Below are 19,238 nucleotides of genomic sequence, written 5' to 3' on the forward strand. Positions count from 1 at the left end.
TTTTAAATCCACAGCGTGGCACTGATACCAAGTCTGGTAGAATTTTCTTGCTTCTCTGAAGTGTTTTATCCACGCAAATTGCCAGACGAACTCCATTTTCCATATTAGAGATTTTTTTAAAAAAAAATCTACTATTGAAATACCCATGGTGTTCAATTTGACATTTTATAAGCTTTCCGACAACCTATCTCTAACATAACCTCAACTAATATATATTGAATTTTATATTAGAAAGTTTAACAACATTGAGAGACAAGGTGGGTGAGGGAACATCTTGTACTGGACCAATTTATATGTGAGCTCCAAAGCTTGTCTCTTGACCATCAGAAGGTCCAATAAAAAATATTCCCTCATCTCTCTAACATCCTGCGACCAACCTAGGACACTAGTGCAAACATAAAATAACCATCACTTTAGATTATCTGATTAACCCACTTTAATATTTTGCACGTGAATAATAACCGCTACTTAATCAGCTTAAGCAGTACTGAATGGGAAGCAGAAGCGATACACAAACATATTTATAAACTGTTCTTTCATTGATGTCCTTTGGGGGGGAAGCTGGTGTGCAGATAGCAATAATAACGAACATTCACACGCTCTTCAGCTGTTGTATTGGATGTCCCTGTTGCTTGTACCCATTGCTTATTTGCGGATTTTAAAAACAAAACGCCATAATAATGGTCCCAATCCTGGTTCCATTAAAATTAATGGCAAAGCGCCTATTGATTTCATAATAGGAATATTTTCTAGAGATACACGTTCACATTGCTAGTATAAAATTCATAATTTGGAAAGGTTTCTGAATCTGAGTGTATTTTCAGAGTTTCCCTCCTGGTAGGGATTGGAATGGGATAATTAATGTGGGTGTATGCCTAAAAAGTAAAATTAGGCGGGAAAAGTTCCTCACACTATGAGGGACCTAATTTAAAATAATCTAAATTAAAATATCGGAATGCAGAGCTGTCTGTTCTAGTACTGTTATGAATAAAAGCATTACTCTGTGATTTAGCATTGATCTATCACTTAGATCACTACAGAAACCAATAAGGCAACTTGCCTATTTTGAATCCTGTTATGAGAGGGGTCTAATACCAATCACAGAAACCACACTAGTTTATCTAAGAATTTAATATGCTGAATACAACATTTCCCCCTCCTTCCCCCACTGTGATGATCTACAACATACTCTCCCGCTGCTTCATCTGCCCAGGGAGACTCTCTTGGTGGATAATAAGGAATATAAAGGTCCTTTACGCCATATTGTGAGGTTTTTATAATTTGGGGGTTTTAATCTAAAAACCAGACACCAGAATCCTCCCAGTCCAGTTATTTAAAATAACTGTACACAAACACCTCTCTAATGTTCGTGTGCATATATCTCCCTTCGATCTAATTGGAAATAGTAGCTCTCCAGAGGTAAGCTATTAGCTTCATAAGAAGCTAATATTCTTCAAATCATTTGGTTCGCCCTAGAGGGCTCGATCCAATGTGTATTGGTATCCAGGGAAAGATTCCTATTAGTGTCAGTAGGTGTGGGATTAAGGGCCCATAATCCCGTTACCAATGCTGAGCAAATGGAACAGCAAGGGTTTTCTGACTGTAACAGAGTACAGCTAAGGGAAGGTTGCCATCCAATAAACAACATCCTCTTATCTTGATGAGTAAAATATACTCCTTTTTTTAAGTAAAAATTGAAAGCATTTAGCAGCTTGCAGGATAGGCTCCTTAAACAGTACGTACTACATAAAAACTTCCGAGGAAGCTATTTATGACTGTACTATGCATGTATTTTTGCTTATATAATGTATTTTAGCAGGGAAAATACTGATGGTTGCTCAAAGAGAGATCCGGCTCTAGATTCTATAAAGTCAAGCGCTTCTAGCTGTAATGCAGGTTATTTAGATCTTTAAATGAAGGGCTTGATTCAAAACCCATTGAAGGGGGTGGGAGGCGGGGGAAACACTTTGAGTCACGCCCTAATGGGAACACTTGCAACTGATGCTGCTTGTGTGACATTTTAAGGAATATATTATAGCTGTGCTGGGAAATTATATTGCATTGTTGCCGCCTTGGTGAAGGGTTTAATAGGAATGGAATCAGGCTGCCTACACGACTATGGGATTCTTAGGAAAAACTTTTTCACCAAGAGGGTGGCGAAACACTGGAATGTGTTACCTAGGGAGGTGGTAGAATCTCCTTCCTTAGAAGTTTTTAAGGTCAGGCTTGACAAAGCCCTGGCTGGGATGATTTAATTGGGGATTGGTCCTGCTTTGAGCAGGGGGTTGGACTAGATGACCTCCTGAGGTCCTTTCCAACCCTGATATTCTGTGATTCTATGATTCTATCATTCCATTGATGTTAACAGGGAATTAGATCAGGCTCATGGTCCTGCCTGCTTTCTGGAAAGGTACCCCATTCCGTTCGGTTATAAGGTGGATAAATCCCAGACAACACACTCACTGGAGGAAAAAGCAGGCATGCCCCCAAGAGTGCTACCAGCTGGGGGCTGCAGGCAGGCAGGATGCCTCCTCCATACAGTGCAACCTTACCGACCCTTTTACCGTGAAATCTTCTCCTGGAGCAACTTCACTGTAACTGGAAGAATAATCTGTTTGCCTGCTCGCTATAAAAGGAATCTGATTGTATCCAAGTTGAGTATCAAGCTGTTCCTCCAGAAGTGGGTTCTCTTTCTCTACACGCTATACAGTTTGACTGGAACCAAGGAGAGCAGCTGTTTTCTACCACAGCCTGTGAACCGTCCATCCCAGCCAGGGCAGTCCCCGCGAGAGAACGACAAGGTTGCAGCTGCCTGGCGGATGGGTCACCGGCTGCCGTAGAAAAACCTGGGGTGAAATCCTGGCTCCACTGAAGTTAACAGGAAAATTTCCATTGACTTCAGCGGGGCAAGCATTTAATGAGGCCCCTGTGGCTGAGCAGGGCAGAGCCCCGCAGACGGCTGGCCACACGCCCGTGCCCTATGCCTGGGGCGGAGCGGCACCCCTTGCAGGCTGGGCGCGGAGGTAGCTGACCACTTGCTGATGCCCGCTCTCGACAGCTAGGTCAATGGGGAGGCGGCCCCATGTGTCCCGCAGATCCAAGCGAGCCCCGCCTCGGTGCAGCGCCACAAGGGTGTCCAGGAAACCTTCTCGCGCCGCATCGTGCACTGGGAGGGAGCCGGTGCGCGGGTCCGGCCGGTTGGGATCCGCTCCTCTCTGCAGCAGCAGCTCCGCCACCTGGGTGTTTCCCATCATCATGACCTGGGAGGGAGAAGCCGTCAGTCAGCCTTGATCGATTTAGGGTTCGGTCTTGCTCCCCTAGCAAGAATCTCGTTTGGTCTAATGGGAATGTTATCTGAGTTAAGGTCAGAGTCTGAGCCGCATTACGCTCTCTAGGCGTTACTCTGGATTTACACCGGCGTAATGGAGACCAGAATCTGGTCGCTTGACTTTGGAATTACACCTGTGTTCCAAGGAGGTAAATCTTCAGGGTGATATCCGGACCCCGTAGATGTCCATGACAGAACTGCCATTAGCATCAGCAGGGCAGGCTTTCTAGGGTTTTGTATATTTAGCTACTTGCATACGTTGCATAGCTCTTGAACTACATAAATACATAAAAAGAAAAGGAGTACTTGTGGCACCTTAGAGACTAACCAATTTATTTGAGCATAAGCTTTCCTGAGCTCAAATAAATTGGTTAGTCTCTAGGGTGCCACAAGTACTCCTTTTCTTTTTTGCGAATACAGACTAACACGGCTGTTACTCTGAAACCTGTCATTACATAAACACATATTTCAAATGAGTATGTATTCTGATAATATTTTTTCTGTAAACTTCATCTTAAACACTGAAAAAGGTAAACATTAAAAAGAGTTTACCCAGTGCAAATCAAGAGCATATGTACCAAATACATCCTTAAGCCCCCTCGCTCAGTAGCGATGTTTTTTGACTGCACTCATTTTTATATTTGATAAAAAATAAAACTCGCCATCACATTTATCAAGTCAATTTACGCAGACATGACCTTCATTTACAAGTGGTGAATGAGAGATGAACAGTTCTTTGAAAAATTTCCTCTGTGCAGTGAACTAGGAAAATGTACTAGAAAACTAATTCATAATAAAATTAACTGACTAGAAGAAAAGACTTTCATTTGACAGATTTCCGTTGTAAATTAATGCGCAAAGAAAGGGCGGCAGAGCTGGAGGGGAAGTTTTGTCTTTGTTTTAAATCATAAAAGGAAATCCAAAACAACTCTTGACCTGGGTTTAATATACTTGATTGATTCTGCAGCATACTTAAATATTAAGTGTGTAAAATTTGTTCATGTGTATTCCGCTTCACATGCACAATCAAACAAGATGTAGAGTTACTTTAATATGCTTTAAATGATTAGTAAAATATATTTGAAGTTTCACTATATTAAATGTGTCCAAATTTCAAATTATTTTATTCAACAATCTCTGTGGGCAAGATAAACAGAAAGTGGGTTAAAGGATGCACTTTTTAAAAGAAGAAAAAAGGAATAAAAACTCATCATAGAAATCGGTTGCAACATTTTTATCAAATGTAATTGAGCACAGACAGAATCTATGTAAACTGATCTGAGAGACAGCCATTTTAAGGGCAGCAAAAAAGGGGAAGGGTTTTTAGTTTTTTCTAAACTCATCCACATATATGGACATAATTTTAAAAAAAAGAACAACCCCCCCCCACAAAAAGCAATAACAACTCATCCACCTATGTGGATAACTTTGTGTGTGTTTTTTTTTTTTAAGTTATCTACATATGTGGACATGAACTTTAGCCACAAAACCCTTTCTTTTTCCCCCCTGCCATGTTTACTCCTTGGAAGTATAATTCCTTCCCCCTATAAACAGTCAAACAAAATGGCAGTCATTCAGAGTCCAGTTATGCTTGATTAAATGTATTGTGATCTGGCATTTTATATGATCAAGAGATTGTTTGAAATAGTAATTGAAACAAAGTACCATTTCCTAATATAACTTTTAAATTTTTAATATTCTGAAATGAATGAAGTTGATGCTAAAACATCTAAAATAGTGCTGTTTAATGTAAACCTTTTATCACAACACTCCTTCAGTTTTTTCTCCCTCTAGAACTTATTAAGGGGTGAAGAATCGAAACGGGGCACCTATAATTGTGGGATATGAACAATAAAGCAAAGTGGACCGTGTTATAGAAATTTAAGACGATTTCTATCCATATTCATACATACTGAGCTAGCACTTTGCTTTATTCTTCTTGTCCCCCATAATTACACGCTCCCCGTTTCGATTAGTGTTGTGGAAAATGTATACTTTAACTCCTAAAATGAATAATACCGATGAATAATAATTTTAAACGAGGGGCAATGAATTTTTAAACATCACATCTCTATTTAGCCAGCCAGAAGCAGAATTCGTTTCTCTATTAAGTGACTCCCGTGCGCTCCCCTTAATGGCCGACTCAATAGGTGTACAGAAACTAGAGATTTTTTTACAATCTCTAATTTTTCCATATTTGGAGTAAGCTCTCCCCCCACAAGGCGATCTCCCCTCGAACCAGCAGCGCTGGACAGCTGCTGTAAAATGCAAAGACCCTCTAGCTCGCGCTCCCCGGTGCCTGTGTCCCCTTCCAGCTGGGCTCCGTGGCCCTGTACCTGAATCGGGGTCCTGCCGAAGGCATTAACAGTATTGGGGTTCACCCCGGCTTCCAGCAGCAGCCGCACCCTCTGCCCGTCCCCCTGGGCCGCGGCGTTAGCCAGCAGGTCCCTCTCGCCGCCTGCAGCTACAGCCCCCGCCTGCATGCCTCAGGGCGCCAACTAGCCAGCTCGCCCCGAGCTTCCCCCGCTCCACCGCCTTAACTAGCGGCACTGCTGGCACCGCCCAGCGTGACAGTTTGCACCGCCTTCTTTTTCGTCCCAGGCCCCCATCCTCCAGGGGCACGTGCGTGCGGGGCTCCCCCCGCCCGCCCGCCAGCCATGGGTGTCACTGCAGCCCCCCAGCCCCGGGAACGATCCCAGGAGTAACTTGGCTGCGATCTCCCTTCTCTCGCGCGCCCTGCTGGCCCGCTGCACGCGCGCTCCCCGCCCCCAGAGGAAGCCCTGCCATTGCGCGGGGAGGCGGCAGGGGCTGCAGCAGCGGCCGGGATTGGAAAGCAATCCCTGCCCATCACAGGCGCCCTGGCGGGAGCTGTCCCCTCCCCCGCTAGCGCTGCGCGCCCTCCTTGCTTTTCTCCGCCCTAATGCTTCGCCCCTTGCACACCCGCTCTCCTCTCCTTCCAGCCGCGGTGTGTTCCCCCCCCCCCACCCTCGCCTCGCCCAGTCACCTCCGCACACGTGCATCCCCCCACGCGACCCCCTCCACGGTGCTCGCCCTCCTCCTGCTCAGGGTGATCTACAAGGAGGGGCGCCCTGTGGCTCGGCTCAAGCGCCGTCTCCTCTACCTTGACCGTTACTTTGCCACTTGACAGCGAATCCGGACCCAAGGCGATCTCCGCCGGTCAACATCTCTCTCCTGATCTCGCCAGAGCCCCCCACGCGAGCTCCGGGGAGAAAACTTCTTTCGACCGGGGAGGTGGACCAAAAATAAGTGGGTGGGGTGGTAGGTGAGGGGCAGCGCCCTGCTGTCTTGGAGACACCCATCAGAGCGGTGGGGGAGGAGGGAAAGCCAGGGCAGGAGGGCGCAAGATAAAATAACCTGGCTGCTGTCCTCCATCCATCCCACTGAGTCAACCACCCAGTCTCCCTTGGTCGTGCGGTCACATTACCCCTCATCCGCACCTCCCAGGCACCTGTCCATCTCCTTCAGTCCCCCGCGCCCCCTTTGCCTGCAACCCCTCTTCTTGATCCCCTTCACCCGCTGTCTACAGCTAAAACTACCGTCTTGGCCACCTCCGGGTCTTTAACCATTTCACCCCTCGGGAGGCTCCCATTTGCACACCCGGTCTCGCCGGTTAAAGTAGATCAAGGAGGAGAGGACGCTCCCAAATTTCGCCGGCAGTCGTGGTTCCATTATACAGTACTGTCATGTGACTGTTGTGTTGTCTGCTAACCAGTGATGTTGCATGCATGGCACTGTGTGAGTAGATATTTCTAGTAAAGGTGCTCTTGTTCCCAGGAAAATCCTGGATTCTTCACCAGCCGCGACCGGTACCTTAGATAGCGCAAAATAGCACCTGTGCGGGAAAGGGCTGTCAAAGCACTTCCCGTTACAGTGCCATATTTTCGGGTCATGTCTAATGTTTGGAGAAATACTCACGAAGTGGAGGCAGAAAATGTGAACAACGCCGATTTTATTCACTTTACAGCAAAAGTTTCCATGAACAGAGTCATCCGCAGAAGAAGTCTACGCGGTTTTATTTTAGATAACCCAGCATGATTGCACAATCCGAGCCCGCTAACTCGCAAATATAGAAGCAGATAATAAACTGCTAGACTTACCTGAATATGTATGTCCATTCCACCCCGGTGAAATTAACAGAGCAGCGTATTTGTGCATGCCACTTAACCTACAAAGAACAATGCCAGCAAGTAATCGCCATGAGCAACATCCCAGCAAGTAAGTAATCGCCATGAAAGCAAAGACGAATAGTAGCTTCTGAAGCTAGTAAGATTTTCCTGTTTTCACTGGAGGTGAAATCCACCTCCACTGTACGTGCCAAATTCTGCCCTGTAGAGCGCTGTAAACTTATCACATTCAGTTACAACTCTATAACGCAGTCAAGAGTCTCATTACCATTTTGTGAGGTTCCAGCCCAGAAAATCTCACAGTCCACACTCCGTTTAAAATGAGCGTAGAACCCAACACTAAGCAGGTTAATGGTATCACTTCCTGGGACTGCAGTTTCATATTCATATTGGTCTGTAAGGTGGAAAAGTCATGCTTGTAAAGCCGGTAGTCAATCTGAGATCACGTGAATTAGATGGTCAGACAAACGTGGTGTGTGTCCAGTGGGGGGGAAGGGGGGGAGGAGGAAGAAGTGCCCCAGGCAATAAAGGCAAATTGCAGTGCGGAGCACGATGCGTGGTGGAAGGTTGATATTAGATCCTGGGATCCGTTTGAACAAACGTCATAGAGGCGGAAAGTATTGCAGCTCATCACTAATACCTACAGCCACCCAGAGACACACGATAAAAATGCCTTTATTTTGTATCCGCAGGCCAAAGCCCTGGCTATAGAGCTGTATGGGCATCCCTTCCCCCCCCACACACACTTACTCCGTTGCTTCTTACACCAGTGATCCTATTGAGCTCAATGGCAACACAGCACGAAAACGCTGACGGAAGAACCACTTAATGGGGAAACAGATATTCTGACATTTTGGCCAGCATTTTATAATGTAAGGTTGTCCTTGAGGGGAACCCAATCGGCTCCGCCCATGGGCAGGTTAGGGTCTTGGGCGCCCTTGCACTTCTGCACGAGCAAGTAGCCGTTCTGGATCCGGGCCTAGCACAGAAGGGAAAGAAATATCCTCTCCCTCAACCCCGCAGAAGCCCCTCTCTGGTGGGCTGCAGGGATATTGGGGTCATCTTTGTGTTCTTCCTTCACATACCCATGGAGGAAACCAGCAGAAGTTTAGACGCCAGGGTGCGTGTTAACTTATGTTAGCCTCCCCGAAGGGTGGAGTGCCCCTGTAGGAGATTTGTAGGGGTTGTGGCAGGGCACGAGGCAGGCTGCTTTACAACAGAGTGGGGGCAGAGGGCCCCTGTGTGAACATGCCCGCACTCCATGCCCCCACTCCGAAAAGAAGGAATGATTAAAAAAGGCTGTTTTCAGTTTGCTGAGGCCGATCTTGCAATGTAAGCGTGTCTGGACTGATCACTGCGCCTATCTGGAGCTCCATACTCTAGTCGGTGAAAATCTTGGACCCCGCTCCCCAGACAATGGGAGTTTTGCCGGGATTTCTATTGCGGCCAGGATTTCATTCATAGACTCCAACGGGGCTCCCCATGGGGGCAGGGGTCGATCTATGCACAAGGCATGGCAGGATCGGAGCCTGGGCTTCGTAGGTGAATGGGAAATAGCTCCTGTGTCAGGGGCGACGAAGCACTTAGTCACTATAGTGTTTTTGCTGAGACTGACTAACACGGCTACCACTCTGAAACCTCATTATGTGTGTGTCCTGCGTCCCTTTTTACACATTCTGAAATGCCTCCCTGCTGGTAAGGCACCACCTCGTAAGCCTACATCTGAAGCCTCCTCGTAAGACACGGAAGTATTCCGTTTGGATTTGACAATCTTGCGGGTAGCTTTTTGAACATTACAGAGAGAATTATATTGTTTACCCCTCCCCCGCCCCACACACCCCAGCAAACCTCCTTTCAGAGGGTTTTAATTCCATCCAGGACACATTCCAGTGTCATATTTAAGATCACTTGACGGGAGAGATGGAAGCTGTGAGTTGGTGGCTCAGTAATATAAAATAAATGCATCCCTATTAACTATTATTTATTCTCTTGCCGCCTCCCTTCACCTCCAGGCTGTAACCAAATCTTGTGATTTCTTTCTCCATAGGGGTGTGTGTGTGTGTAAAATCTCCTGTGGAAAAAGAAATTACATATTTATATATAACTTCTTGTTTGTCCCCAAACCTGAAATACTTATCCACATCTTAATAACTGAGGACCAGAGCTAAAGTTCACTGAAGTCAATGGAAATTTTTCCACTCACTTCAATGGACTTTGGATCAAGCCTACTCCACATCACTAGAACTAGTTCCTCTTTAGCCTCCCCGGTTACCTCACCGTACCCCCCTTCAGTCTATCCTGTAGGTGACTTGCTGCCTTGTGCCACTTGCTGTGGACTGTTCTGAAGGAGGGTGTTTTTTGTGAGTTCACAAGAAATGTATCACTTGCAAACGGCATGTGGTCAGAGAATTTTGTGCTGCAAGAAGTTTGTTCCATCTAGTAGCTATTCATCGAGGAGGGAAGAAATAGTGATTGAGTCAAGCCATCAGGGACATGCTGAGGACAGTATTGATGACAAAACACAGCTCTTATATCAGTTGTAGTAGAGAGAAAAAACAGCAGGCGGTAGAGGCCAAATGTTTGGAAATCAAGAGGTAGTTCAGTTTTTTGAGAGGCCTATGTGCTTTCACTGTACCTGGAAAGTATCTTTCTGGTTTCTTTTCCCCCTGGGTGAAATCCACTCCTATGAAGAAGGCCATCAGGAGGCCTAGGCACCACAGAAGCCTTGCTTAGGCCTTGTGTAGTTCCTCTACTTTTCACCTTCTGATAGGAGAACTAGTGCACAGAATGACCTGAAGGTGATGTTGTTCTCCCATAGAAACAGTGCTTCAAAGTTACAAAATTGCACTTCCTTCCCCCCCCATCTTACCAAGATCTAAATTAATAATACCAAATACCAAAACCACACAGCTCTGACGTACTTTAAAAATTATTTTGCCAGAACAAGAATATTTAGGAACAAGTTACAGGTGGCGAAATTGTAGCAGAGATTTAGATTTTCACATTTTAAACTACCACCTAAAATGGTGTTATGCTCAGAAAGTGACTGTAAAAACAAAACTACCTTATTCAAAGCATCTGCTTCCTGAGTCAGATACTGAATCATAGGACTCCTTGGTTTACTGGGGGGAGGGGGGGGAATAAGTCTTGGAACCTGCAAAAATGGGAGTAGCCACATTGAAGGAATTATACACGAGCATAAAATTATTCAGGTGAAAAAGGAATTTTCAGGGTCCTGGGCTTTGTTTGTACTCCTGGTAACTCTGCAGGGACAATGGGCAGAATTCTGATCACATTCCTACCTTGAATTTTCGCTAGTAACTCCCGTGGCGCTACTGTGAATTTTTTACCGGCGTGAAAAACTCCGCAAAAGGCAACGAAGTTACCTTGGATTTTCTCCAGTGGGAATGAAATCAATCAGTGGATGTGCACAGTCTGATGCTCATCTTTGATTTTACAGCTTCCGGAGCACAGTGGGCAACTATACAACTGATTTGTATAAAGGAAAAAAACGAGACTAATAAAAACGAAACACTAGCTGGTCGGAATCAGTGCCCAGATCCTACGGTGATAAACTCTGTTTAGATACAGAGATTAGATTAAGGAAGTACAATTCTGAAGTTTAGTTCCTTAATCTTTTCTGTTTATAGTAGAAAATGGTGCGATGGCTACAGAAATACTAAGAAAAAGCAGCTGACAGATTAAAAAAATGTTTTTGCTTGCTGCGGCTGCAAATCCAGGAGTCCCAAGAAACTTCAGAGCTACCCAGTTACCCGAATTAGCAGTACACACATTGATAAGGGGGTGACTTTAGAAGATGCTCTTGTGTATATAGAGCACGGTGCTATTTCATACCAGACAAAAGGGGATTGGCGTAGGAGTTGTGATAGCAGACCTGGTATGTACGCACACGGCAAAGAGAGGATCCCAGTAACTGTCAGGCAAAAAGTGTATCTTGAAAATGGATGTCCACAAATGTGTAATGTTTCCTTATCTGAGCCCAGCTTCTCACTCAGGGCTCCAAGTCTGGCACGTTTACAATACAATGCAAGTTCCACTGGATCCTTCTGGCATCTTTCTTTACAGGTCCGAATTTTTCATCCGTACTGGGGTGGGAATGGGCTGCAAAAATCCTGGTTTATTTTAATGTTCTGGAAAATGCATCGAGCTATCACGCTAATATAAAGTAAATAATCGTAAAAGCCTTTATAAACCAAGAAACTGACACAGCACTCGGGTGCCCTGCATAGATTTGGCCCAATCATAAGAGAAAAGAGTTATTTTAGGGGAACTGACACAAGCCACAAAACTGCAGATCAGCATCAAACAAGATAGCAGAAGAAAGGCTCCGAGAACCCTCCTAATAAGATTCCCCCCCCCCTCCCCCAAATCGTCAGTTTTCAACCTTTTCTACCCATGGCCTCAAAACTATCCCCTTTTTCTTCTGCACCCCCCTTAAATCCATCTACGCTTCACTCAGAAATCCAGATCCTAGAATACCTTGTGCTGTTTCAGTCCAGCAGCTCGCATTTACTAGCAGGTACCACAAAAGAATATCTGAGATGACCACAATATTGCCGAACAAATGCTGATCACAGAATTATATTTGATTAACCTAGTTACTGCACCTCTTTACTGCTGGGAAAAATATTTTGTTGAAGCGGAAGGGATAAAAAGAGAATTATACTTTTTGATGAAACCTTACTTCCTGTATACTTTTTTCCATTTCACATTAAACAATTTAGCAACCCCAATTAACTGATCTAAGAGTTTTATTTTTCTGCCTCTCTCTAAAGCTGCACTGAAAAAATAATTTGGAATAATGATGAAAACATATCTAGTTGGAAGCTGCAATTATACAAAGTTAAACTATTTTGGTTATATCCGAAACAGAAAACAACTTATTTTACTATTTAAAGTGTCTTCACTTACCAGCAAAGTGATATAATTTTTTGTTTGCTGTGATAGGTGAACATGCAAATAAAGGGGAAAATGTGCCCCCCCTTAACAATGGATAATTGAAATATTTTTTCTTTGCTGTTTTCTAATATAGCAATATATTAGTGTTAAATCGGATGGATGGGTCATGGTTTTATGATAACGTAGTACGCAAGGGCTTTCTTAGTCTCTGAATAAAGTAACTGAAAGGATGGATTTAGCCTGTATGGAAATAGCTTGACTAATTTTAATAAATCTAAAAAGAACCATGGCAGAGGATAACTTTGGTAGAGCTATAATACGAATAAAATATAAGCAGGTGAATGGCAATTGTTGGATGACGGATGCTAAGTAACTATCTGAGAGCGCTTTACAAACATTAATTAATTATTATATATAAACATTAATATAATTAATATAATTAATTAAGCCCTCCCCACATTCGGTAAACCTCGAACGTGGACGTAGGAGCAGAGAAACTGAGGCAAAGGGCGATTGTGACTTGTCCAGGGTCGCATAAAAGGTAGGTGACATAACCAGGAAAAAACTCCTGGTCTCCTGAACCTATGGTTTAACCAATGCCACAAAATGTTCTCTGTATTTTACTAATAGTTTCATTTACCGTGCTGTATGCATTTTCTAGGTTTACTGTAACAATACAGTAGTTTTATTTAAAAGGCGGGTTCAGGCCCATTACGATATTCAAGAATCTCAGGCTGGCTGCGGCTTAATCAGAATGCAGGGGTTTCCTAATAGCATTTTATAATATTTTTTACGGCTTTGAAATCAACAAACTACTTTATGTGCCAAATTAAAACAAATGTCCCAAGTTTCAGCACAAATCCTACATGAGTGCATACAAAATAAGTAACATTCTGCCTCATTTTCACTTACATTCATATACGCAGGATTTGCTTTAAAATGTAATCAGCCATTTTGTAAACTTCGGGATCTATCTGGTTCGGTAAGTGCTTTTAGGAGCAGTTCCTTGGCACTGCTCCAGGGAGTTAGAGCCGAAGCCCTGTTGGAGTTGGGCCCTGTGTTATTTGTTTTCAGTCGCTTCATCGCTTTTTATTTCCTCCCGGATCTTTCCCTTTCTGATAAAACAACTAAATTAGAATCATTCTAATCCAGATGGGGAAAGGGAAAGATCAGTGCAGCTGCTGTATTTTCAAATGAATGTGTCTAATTCTGCCCTCAGACACACACACACAACTCCCAGTACCCTCAGCAAGGGCTATGAATGCATCTGCCTACAGTCTGGGCCCTTAATTGTTTCTCTTTTTCGAGATTCACTTTAACCTTCTCCCAGACTTATTATTATTTATTTTAATATAATTATATTGTATTGAACAGCTATGATAGGGCCGGAGGGGGAATTCCAAGTTTTATAGCTCAGTCACAACATAACTTGGCCTTCCAAGAGAAAAACAATCATGTTTTGAATACCTTAGTGAACTTTTTAGCACTAATTTGCTTTTTAATAGTTTTTTTAAAAATTAAATTATATAAAAATAGTTCTTTGGGGGCGCAGAAACACAGAGCAAAACACTGCTGGCCAGAGCAGGGTTTCTGACCCTGGCTTCAGTGAATTGACTTACAGGCAGTAAATATTTTCAGGATCAGTCCCATATTTTGGTATTTATGCTTTTCAGGTTCATCACAGAGGTGATGTTGATGAGGATATATTTTTTAGCACTTATTATCGCTGCGGTTGAAGTAAGGAGGCCCAACATCTAGTTTAAATATGGATATTTAAAGATAATGATGTACACTGCATAATTGCTCTTGATCAAAACCTTCCCTGTACACTGGCCTAATCAGTGCTCAGTATTCCATCAGCAGCACAGAATTATTTCCTGCTCCAAACACTGTGATATATATATACAAAAATCTCCGAACCAAGGGGGCCTGTGGTTTGGATTTTTTAAAAGTGTGTTTTTATGCCCCCACTAATATCGGTCTTGGCACTTCCTATTAGACTACAGAAATCGTGTTCTTTCTCTGTTTAACATTGCTCCACATTTTATAATGCCCAGATAATCCACAGAATACTTTATGCTTATTGTGTATTCAATAAATCATAATAAACAATGCCTAAACTGCACTGTACAGGGCCAAACAGACCCTGCGAGGGCCAGTTTTGAAGTCCCAGTTCAGGCAAAACTCCCACTGAAGTGCTTGAATTTTGCCTGAGTGAGTCCCTCAGGATCCTTTAGATATGAATTTTAATAATTAACTCTATGAACTGATAATCTGATACACTGATACCTTAGTTTTGGATGTTTATACAATAACAAATATAAAACCTGGCCAATCGATTTCACTGTTAAAAATATCACAATGAAAAGGCAAACATGCTGACTTTCCTATCTGGCTAGTCACAAAATAGTGGTGTGTGTGTATAATCGGCCATTTTCTCCCTCCAAAACACTATTTTTGGTGCCTACTCATGAGAACGTTTGTCTCCAATTTGTCATACTTGATGGTGATGCTGGGTGCACTTTCATTACTCTAGAAAAATCGCCTGTTGTATCTGATTGGAACAAACAAGGTGCCATAACGATGCCGCAATAGTTTGTGGGCGATTACTGATTGTCATGTATTGTAATGTTTACAAAATCTGCTGCTGTACACTAAAGAAAATTATAGGGGGCCAAAAGAGTGCGCCCTGGGATATGGGACCACCTCGTGCCATCAGTCCGTAAGCAGAAGTTCCTGAAATCAGTCGGGATAGTAAGAAATGACCCAAGAGAAAGAGTATCCGTAGGACTGGCTGTCTCTACACACAGCAGGTTCCTATGGTGAAGCCAGCTCCTGGCGTTGGCTGGCTCCACCGAAGTGGTTGGCAATTTTTGCCATTGACCTCCGTGGAGGGGCCAGAATTTCACCTTCAGTCTCAAGAGTGGCACCTTCCATTCCCACCCCTCTCTGAGGTTGGTTCCTACCTGTTGTCAGCGGGGTGCCCAGGCTCAGCCCGCCTGCTGCAGCGCTTCCTCAAAACCACCACGAGGGAAAGGCGAAGGGGCCTGGATCTTGGATAAGCCTTGAGTAAGCCTTGGATGATCTTGAGCAAAACAGCCCTGACGCGTGGGAGGTTTCTCGGGCGCTTACATCGGACGGTGCATTTTATCCTCATGCCCATGCTGGCTGGGGCGCTCCTGGCAGCGCGCAGCGGTTTGGAGAGCGCACCCTGCGGGGCTCAGGTTAGTAACTGTCCACGCAGGGCAGAAGGAGCGGGAAATCTCCCCCCCCCCTTTCTCCCCCCCGCCTTTTCCCCCCGAAGTGTTGAGCTATAGATACCCCTATAGGCAGGACCAGGCCATTGCACGAGCAGCCTCGCGCTCCATTCATTTGCAGACAGTTCTGCTCTTCTTCCTCTCCCCCCCCCCCGCGCGCACCCCGGTGCTCGAGCCGAGCGGGGAGCTCCAGTTCCGCTGGGGGGCAGCGAGGGGGGTCCCGCCCCCTGGCCGGCAGGCTGCAGCCAGCCTTGCGCCTCGCTCCAGCGAGCATCGCCGGCTCCTCCACCAAGTGCACGAACGCCGCAGGAAAGCCAGCCAATCACAGCCAGTGTTTTAAATAAAGCCTCTTACGACATTATTCGTTCTCCTCTCTAGCTTGGTGTGTTGTTTGCTTTTTTTTTTTTTTTTTTTTTAATCGGACCCTTTTTGGGGGAGGCGCTCCGTCCCCGTCCCCCCCCCCCTCCCCAGCCTCCGGCGGAGCGGGGAGGGTCCCCACGGGCCGGCGGGGCGGCGACGCACGCCCCGCGGAACCGGCTCCCTGCAAGAAGGTAGGAAGCGGCGCAGAGGCGAGAGCCAATCGCGGAGAAAAGCCCGAATAGCGGCCCGTGTCGCTTTACAGCGACAAATAGTGTCCGCGGCTGTCACATGGCCCCTTGAAGGAGGCGCGGAGCCGTGCCGTTGCTGTCTGTGCCGCTCCGCAGATCGGGCCCTACTTTTACTCGCGACTTACAACCAGGGGTAACTAACTGCGCGGCTGATTTCGTGTGTCGCCCCACCCCCTTCAGTTGCTCCCGATAGGTGACTTTTTAAAGTCGTGGTTAAATAAGCAAACGCCCTTTCGGTGGCTTGGGGGAGTTTAAGGATGAGCTCTCAAGCCCCGCCAGCGTTTGTGCGGATGCCCGGACTTGTTTTATTTTCGGTTTGATCCCAGTGTGTCACGTTGTAGAAAAGCAAGATATCTGTGAAGTGTCAAAACAAAGACACAAACAAACACAAGCCTCGCTCGTGATGGGAAGCTAGCGGCGAGGGTGAGGGGCGGGGGAGTATTATTAAAAAGAAATTGCATGCTCCGTTTCTCGAGGAAGTCAGGTTTGAGTCAATGTAGTAACCCCCCTGTGTTGGGTAAGCAAATTAAGAAGATGCCTCAGAAAACCACGTTTGATCGGGGCTTGTTTACATCTCCTTCCCAGCGGGTATTAAGAGCGTGTCGAAGGGAGTTCCTGGAATTTTTGTTGGCTCAGAAATGGCCCGGCATTCCCTAGTTTACTAAATTGTGGTCTGGGGGCAGCACCCACGAAGTAAATCCTGGCGAGATCGCTGATGTCTGGGGAAGATACTTTCTTCCCGTCCTTCCCATGCCGCTGAGCAGATAGAAACGAGAACTCCTGCTCCTCTCAGCGCCATTTCAGCAGAGACACAAAATGGGCTCAAGAGTCTGGCTCAGGTGCGCGAATTGGGCACTACGTAGCAGCCGCAGCCTTGCGGGTCTGGGTTAGGCCGGCCGTTGTAGGGCGATGGAGCTGTGCCAAGATAGCCTCCTTCGTGTAGACAGTTCGGTTTTCAGAAGGCCTTGCGTTTTGCAGCCTCTGCACATTCCAGACACCCAGAGAAGTGTAGTGAGCGTTTGGGGTGGGCAAAGAATGCAGGGAACACTTCAAGGGCAGGAAGTCTCTAAAGATGATTTTTGAACATTTCTGAATTTGTTTTTATTAGGGCGGAAGACTCCAGGGCACTTGGGTGAGTTTGTTTTTGTTTTTAATACTGTAAACGTGGGACGGGGGAGCTGGGATGGCTCATATGTACAGAGAGTGAATATTACATATTTTCAGAAATCGCCTCCTCTGGGCTGTCAACAACAACAAAATCAATAGCCTGAAAACAAGCATTTAAAACTTCATCCAACACCTCTGGGGAAAGAATGAGTGAAAACAGGAATTTAATAAAGTGGCTTTTTTTTTTTTGGCTAACAAATTCTTACAGCAATAAAATGTAGATGAAGTAATTAAACAAAATGGGCCAAATCCTGCTGCCTTGCCTTAGCAAAGCTGGTGGTCCCACTGATTTCACTGGGACTATTGGTGTGAGTAAAGGATGGAGCCGTTGACCCATTGTGTTACTGGTGGAAGCAAAAAAAAAAAAAAAAAAAAGCTTTTTCAATAGTTATCAATAATTATTGCGAATACCAGTTCAAAAATGGTGGTGGAGTGCCCCTTATCCTGGGGGCGTATATAATGTCATTATGTTAGATACGTTATTCCAAGTCAATTACAATGGTGTTATTTAATACAAACTATAGACATTTTGTTAATAAACAAGCCGTAGTGTCCAAACCCTGTAATTCTATTCTAGGCAAAGAGAATGTCAGGAGAGCCTAATGCTGCAAACAATCAGCCAACGATGCTGCCCTTGAGATAATATGGGCTCTGTGTTCAGAGGGTTCAAAAGTTTATGGTAAAGGCTCGGGTACTGGTAACCTTCCTCACGTGCGATAAAATTCACCCCTGCGCTGAGCGCCAGCACAAGCCCTGGGCAGTCACTGAAGTGCCATTCCAGCCCTCAAAACAGTGGCACTGGGTTGCTGCGATAGGCTTTGTGTTTCCCCTCTGCACGGTGGTGAACGTCACAGCCGAATAGGCCCCTTGCAGCTGCTTGCGTAAGTAAGAATGACTCACACGAGTTAGAGTAGCAGGATCAGCTCCCAGTTTCTGAGGTTCTTCCGGTATGTTTCTGGTTGCGGGAGAGCCAGTTGCAGGCTTGGGCAGCAGCTCTAATTTAGCTAAAGAGGAAAATCAGCTGTCTGGTCATTTTACTCACGGGAATAAAGTGAGCAGAGTCTGGATTAAAGTTAGGGAAACTGTGCCCGAATGGGGGGGGGGGGATGGGGGGGAGAGGAAAATTGAAAAAGAAGGTAAGTGACCTCCTAAAAGCCCCATAGTGTCCCCAAAAGCTTAATAGCAAAGCTTCCACTTGCGTCAGAGAGCATAAATAGGCCTCCAAAGGACAACTAGTGTGAAAATAATATTTATGGGCAACACCTACCTGTGTATCAAATAGGGTTTAATCCATTGTCAAATAAATGTTGGGATACTGTGGGTCAAACCCTCTGTGTAAATCTGCAACTCTCCACTGACTCCAGGGGCATTATGGTGCCTTACACCAGCTGAGAATGTGGTCCTATATGATACACCTGTGCCGGTCAAGTTTTTGCTCCAGGGGCCCTGGGGGGACAAAACCGCTCACCTTTTGCTCTTTTCTTTCTCGCGGTCCGTGGGAGTGATTTTCCTACCGATGCGTCTGCATAACCTCCGTCGAATGTCTCGGCTACTTCAGAAAACACGCCGCGCTGCTAAACATGAACACGGCGACTTCGCAATGAAGTTACACTAGCCGCGAAGATGTTTAGATACTGGGCACTTTGTAGAAATGTGTAGCCAGAGTGTAGCTTTGGGCTAGATCTACCGGTGCACGGCCAGGCGGAACATCCTTGCTGCAATCCCACGCCTATTACCCCTCCTCCCGCCTCCCAGTCTGTAGAGTCGACACTGCAGGATCTCAATGAAGCCTTCCACTCGCTGAGCCGTGGTT

At 45.4% G+C, this 19,238-nt stretch overlaps 1 protein-coding gene and 2 long non-coding RNA genes across 23 annotated transcripts in view; 1 reads left to right on the forward strand and 2 right to left on the reverse strand.

Annotated features, from left to right (window-relative positions):
* Positions 1 to 344: 344 nt before the first annotated feature.
* LOC102936374 (cyclin-dependent kinase 4 inhibitor B) lies at positions 345 to 5,868 on the reverse strand. Its single transcript, XM_007065440.4, has 2 exons — positions 5,665 to 5,868; positions 345 to 3,260 (listed from the first exon to the last, which is right to left on the reverse strand). The coding sequence occupies exons 1-2, from the start codon at positions 5,809 to 5,811 to the stop codon at positions 2,979 to 2,981; spliced, it is 429 nt and encodes a 142-aa protein (XP_007065502.2). The 5' UTR covers positions 5,812 to 5,868; the 3' UTR covers positions 345 to 2,978.
* A 1,474-nt stretch (positions 5,869 to 7,342) lies between these two features.
* LOC122466093 lies at positions 7,343 to 15,649 on the reverse strand. Its single transcript, XR_006291352.1, has 2 exons — positions 15,360 to 15,649; positions 7,343 to 7,514 (listed from the first exon to the last, which is right to left on the reverse strand). It is a non-coding gene; the product is annotated as an uncharacterized LOC122466093 (long non-coding RNA).
* A 58-nt stretch (positions 15,650 to 15,707) lies between these two features.
* LOC114020757 overlaps positions 15,708 to 19,238 on the forward strand; it is a 139,369-nt gene continuing 135,838 nt past the window's right edge. For 16 of the 21 annotated variants that reach the window (XR_006291343.1, XR_006291339.1, XR_006291342.1 and 13 more), the window contains exons 1-2: positions 16,208 to 16,391; positions 17,367 to 17,390. This is a non-coding gene — a long non-coding RNA (uncharacterized LOC114020757). The other 5 variants (XR_005225795.2, XR_006291349.1, XR_006291336.1 and 2 more) reach the window with 5 other exon arrangements.

This window comes from Chelonia mydas, chromosome 5 (genome assembly GCF_015237465.2).
Source record: "Chelonia mydas isolate rCheMyd1 chromosome 5, rCheMyd1.pri.v2, whole genome shotgun sequence".
NCBI classification, from domain to species: Eukaryota; Metazoa; Chordata; order Testudines; family Cheloniidae; genus Chelonia; species Chelonia mydas.

Excerpts from the sequence above, each read along its gene's own strand:
- LOC102936374 (XM_007065440.4), bottom strand. The coding sequence starts at position 5,811 with ATGCAGGCGGGGGCTGTAGCTGCAGGCGGCGAGAGGGACCTGCTGGCT. Across the intron at positions 3,261-5,664 it reads TCGGCAGGACCCCGATTCAG|GTCATGATGATGGGAAACAC; the intron begins GTACAGGGCCAC and ends TCTCCCTCCCAG.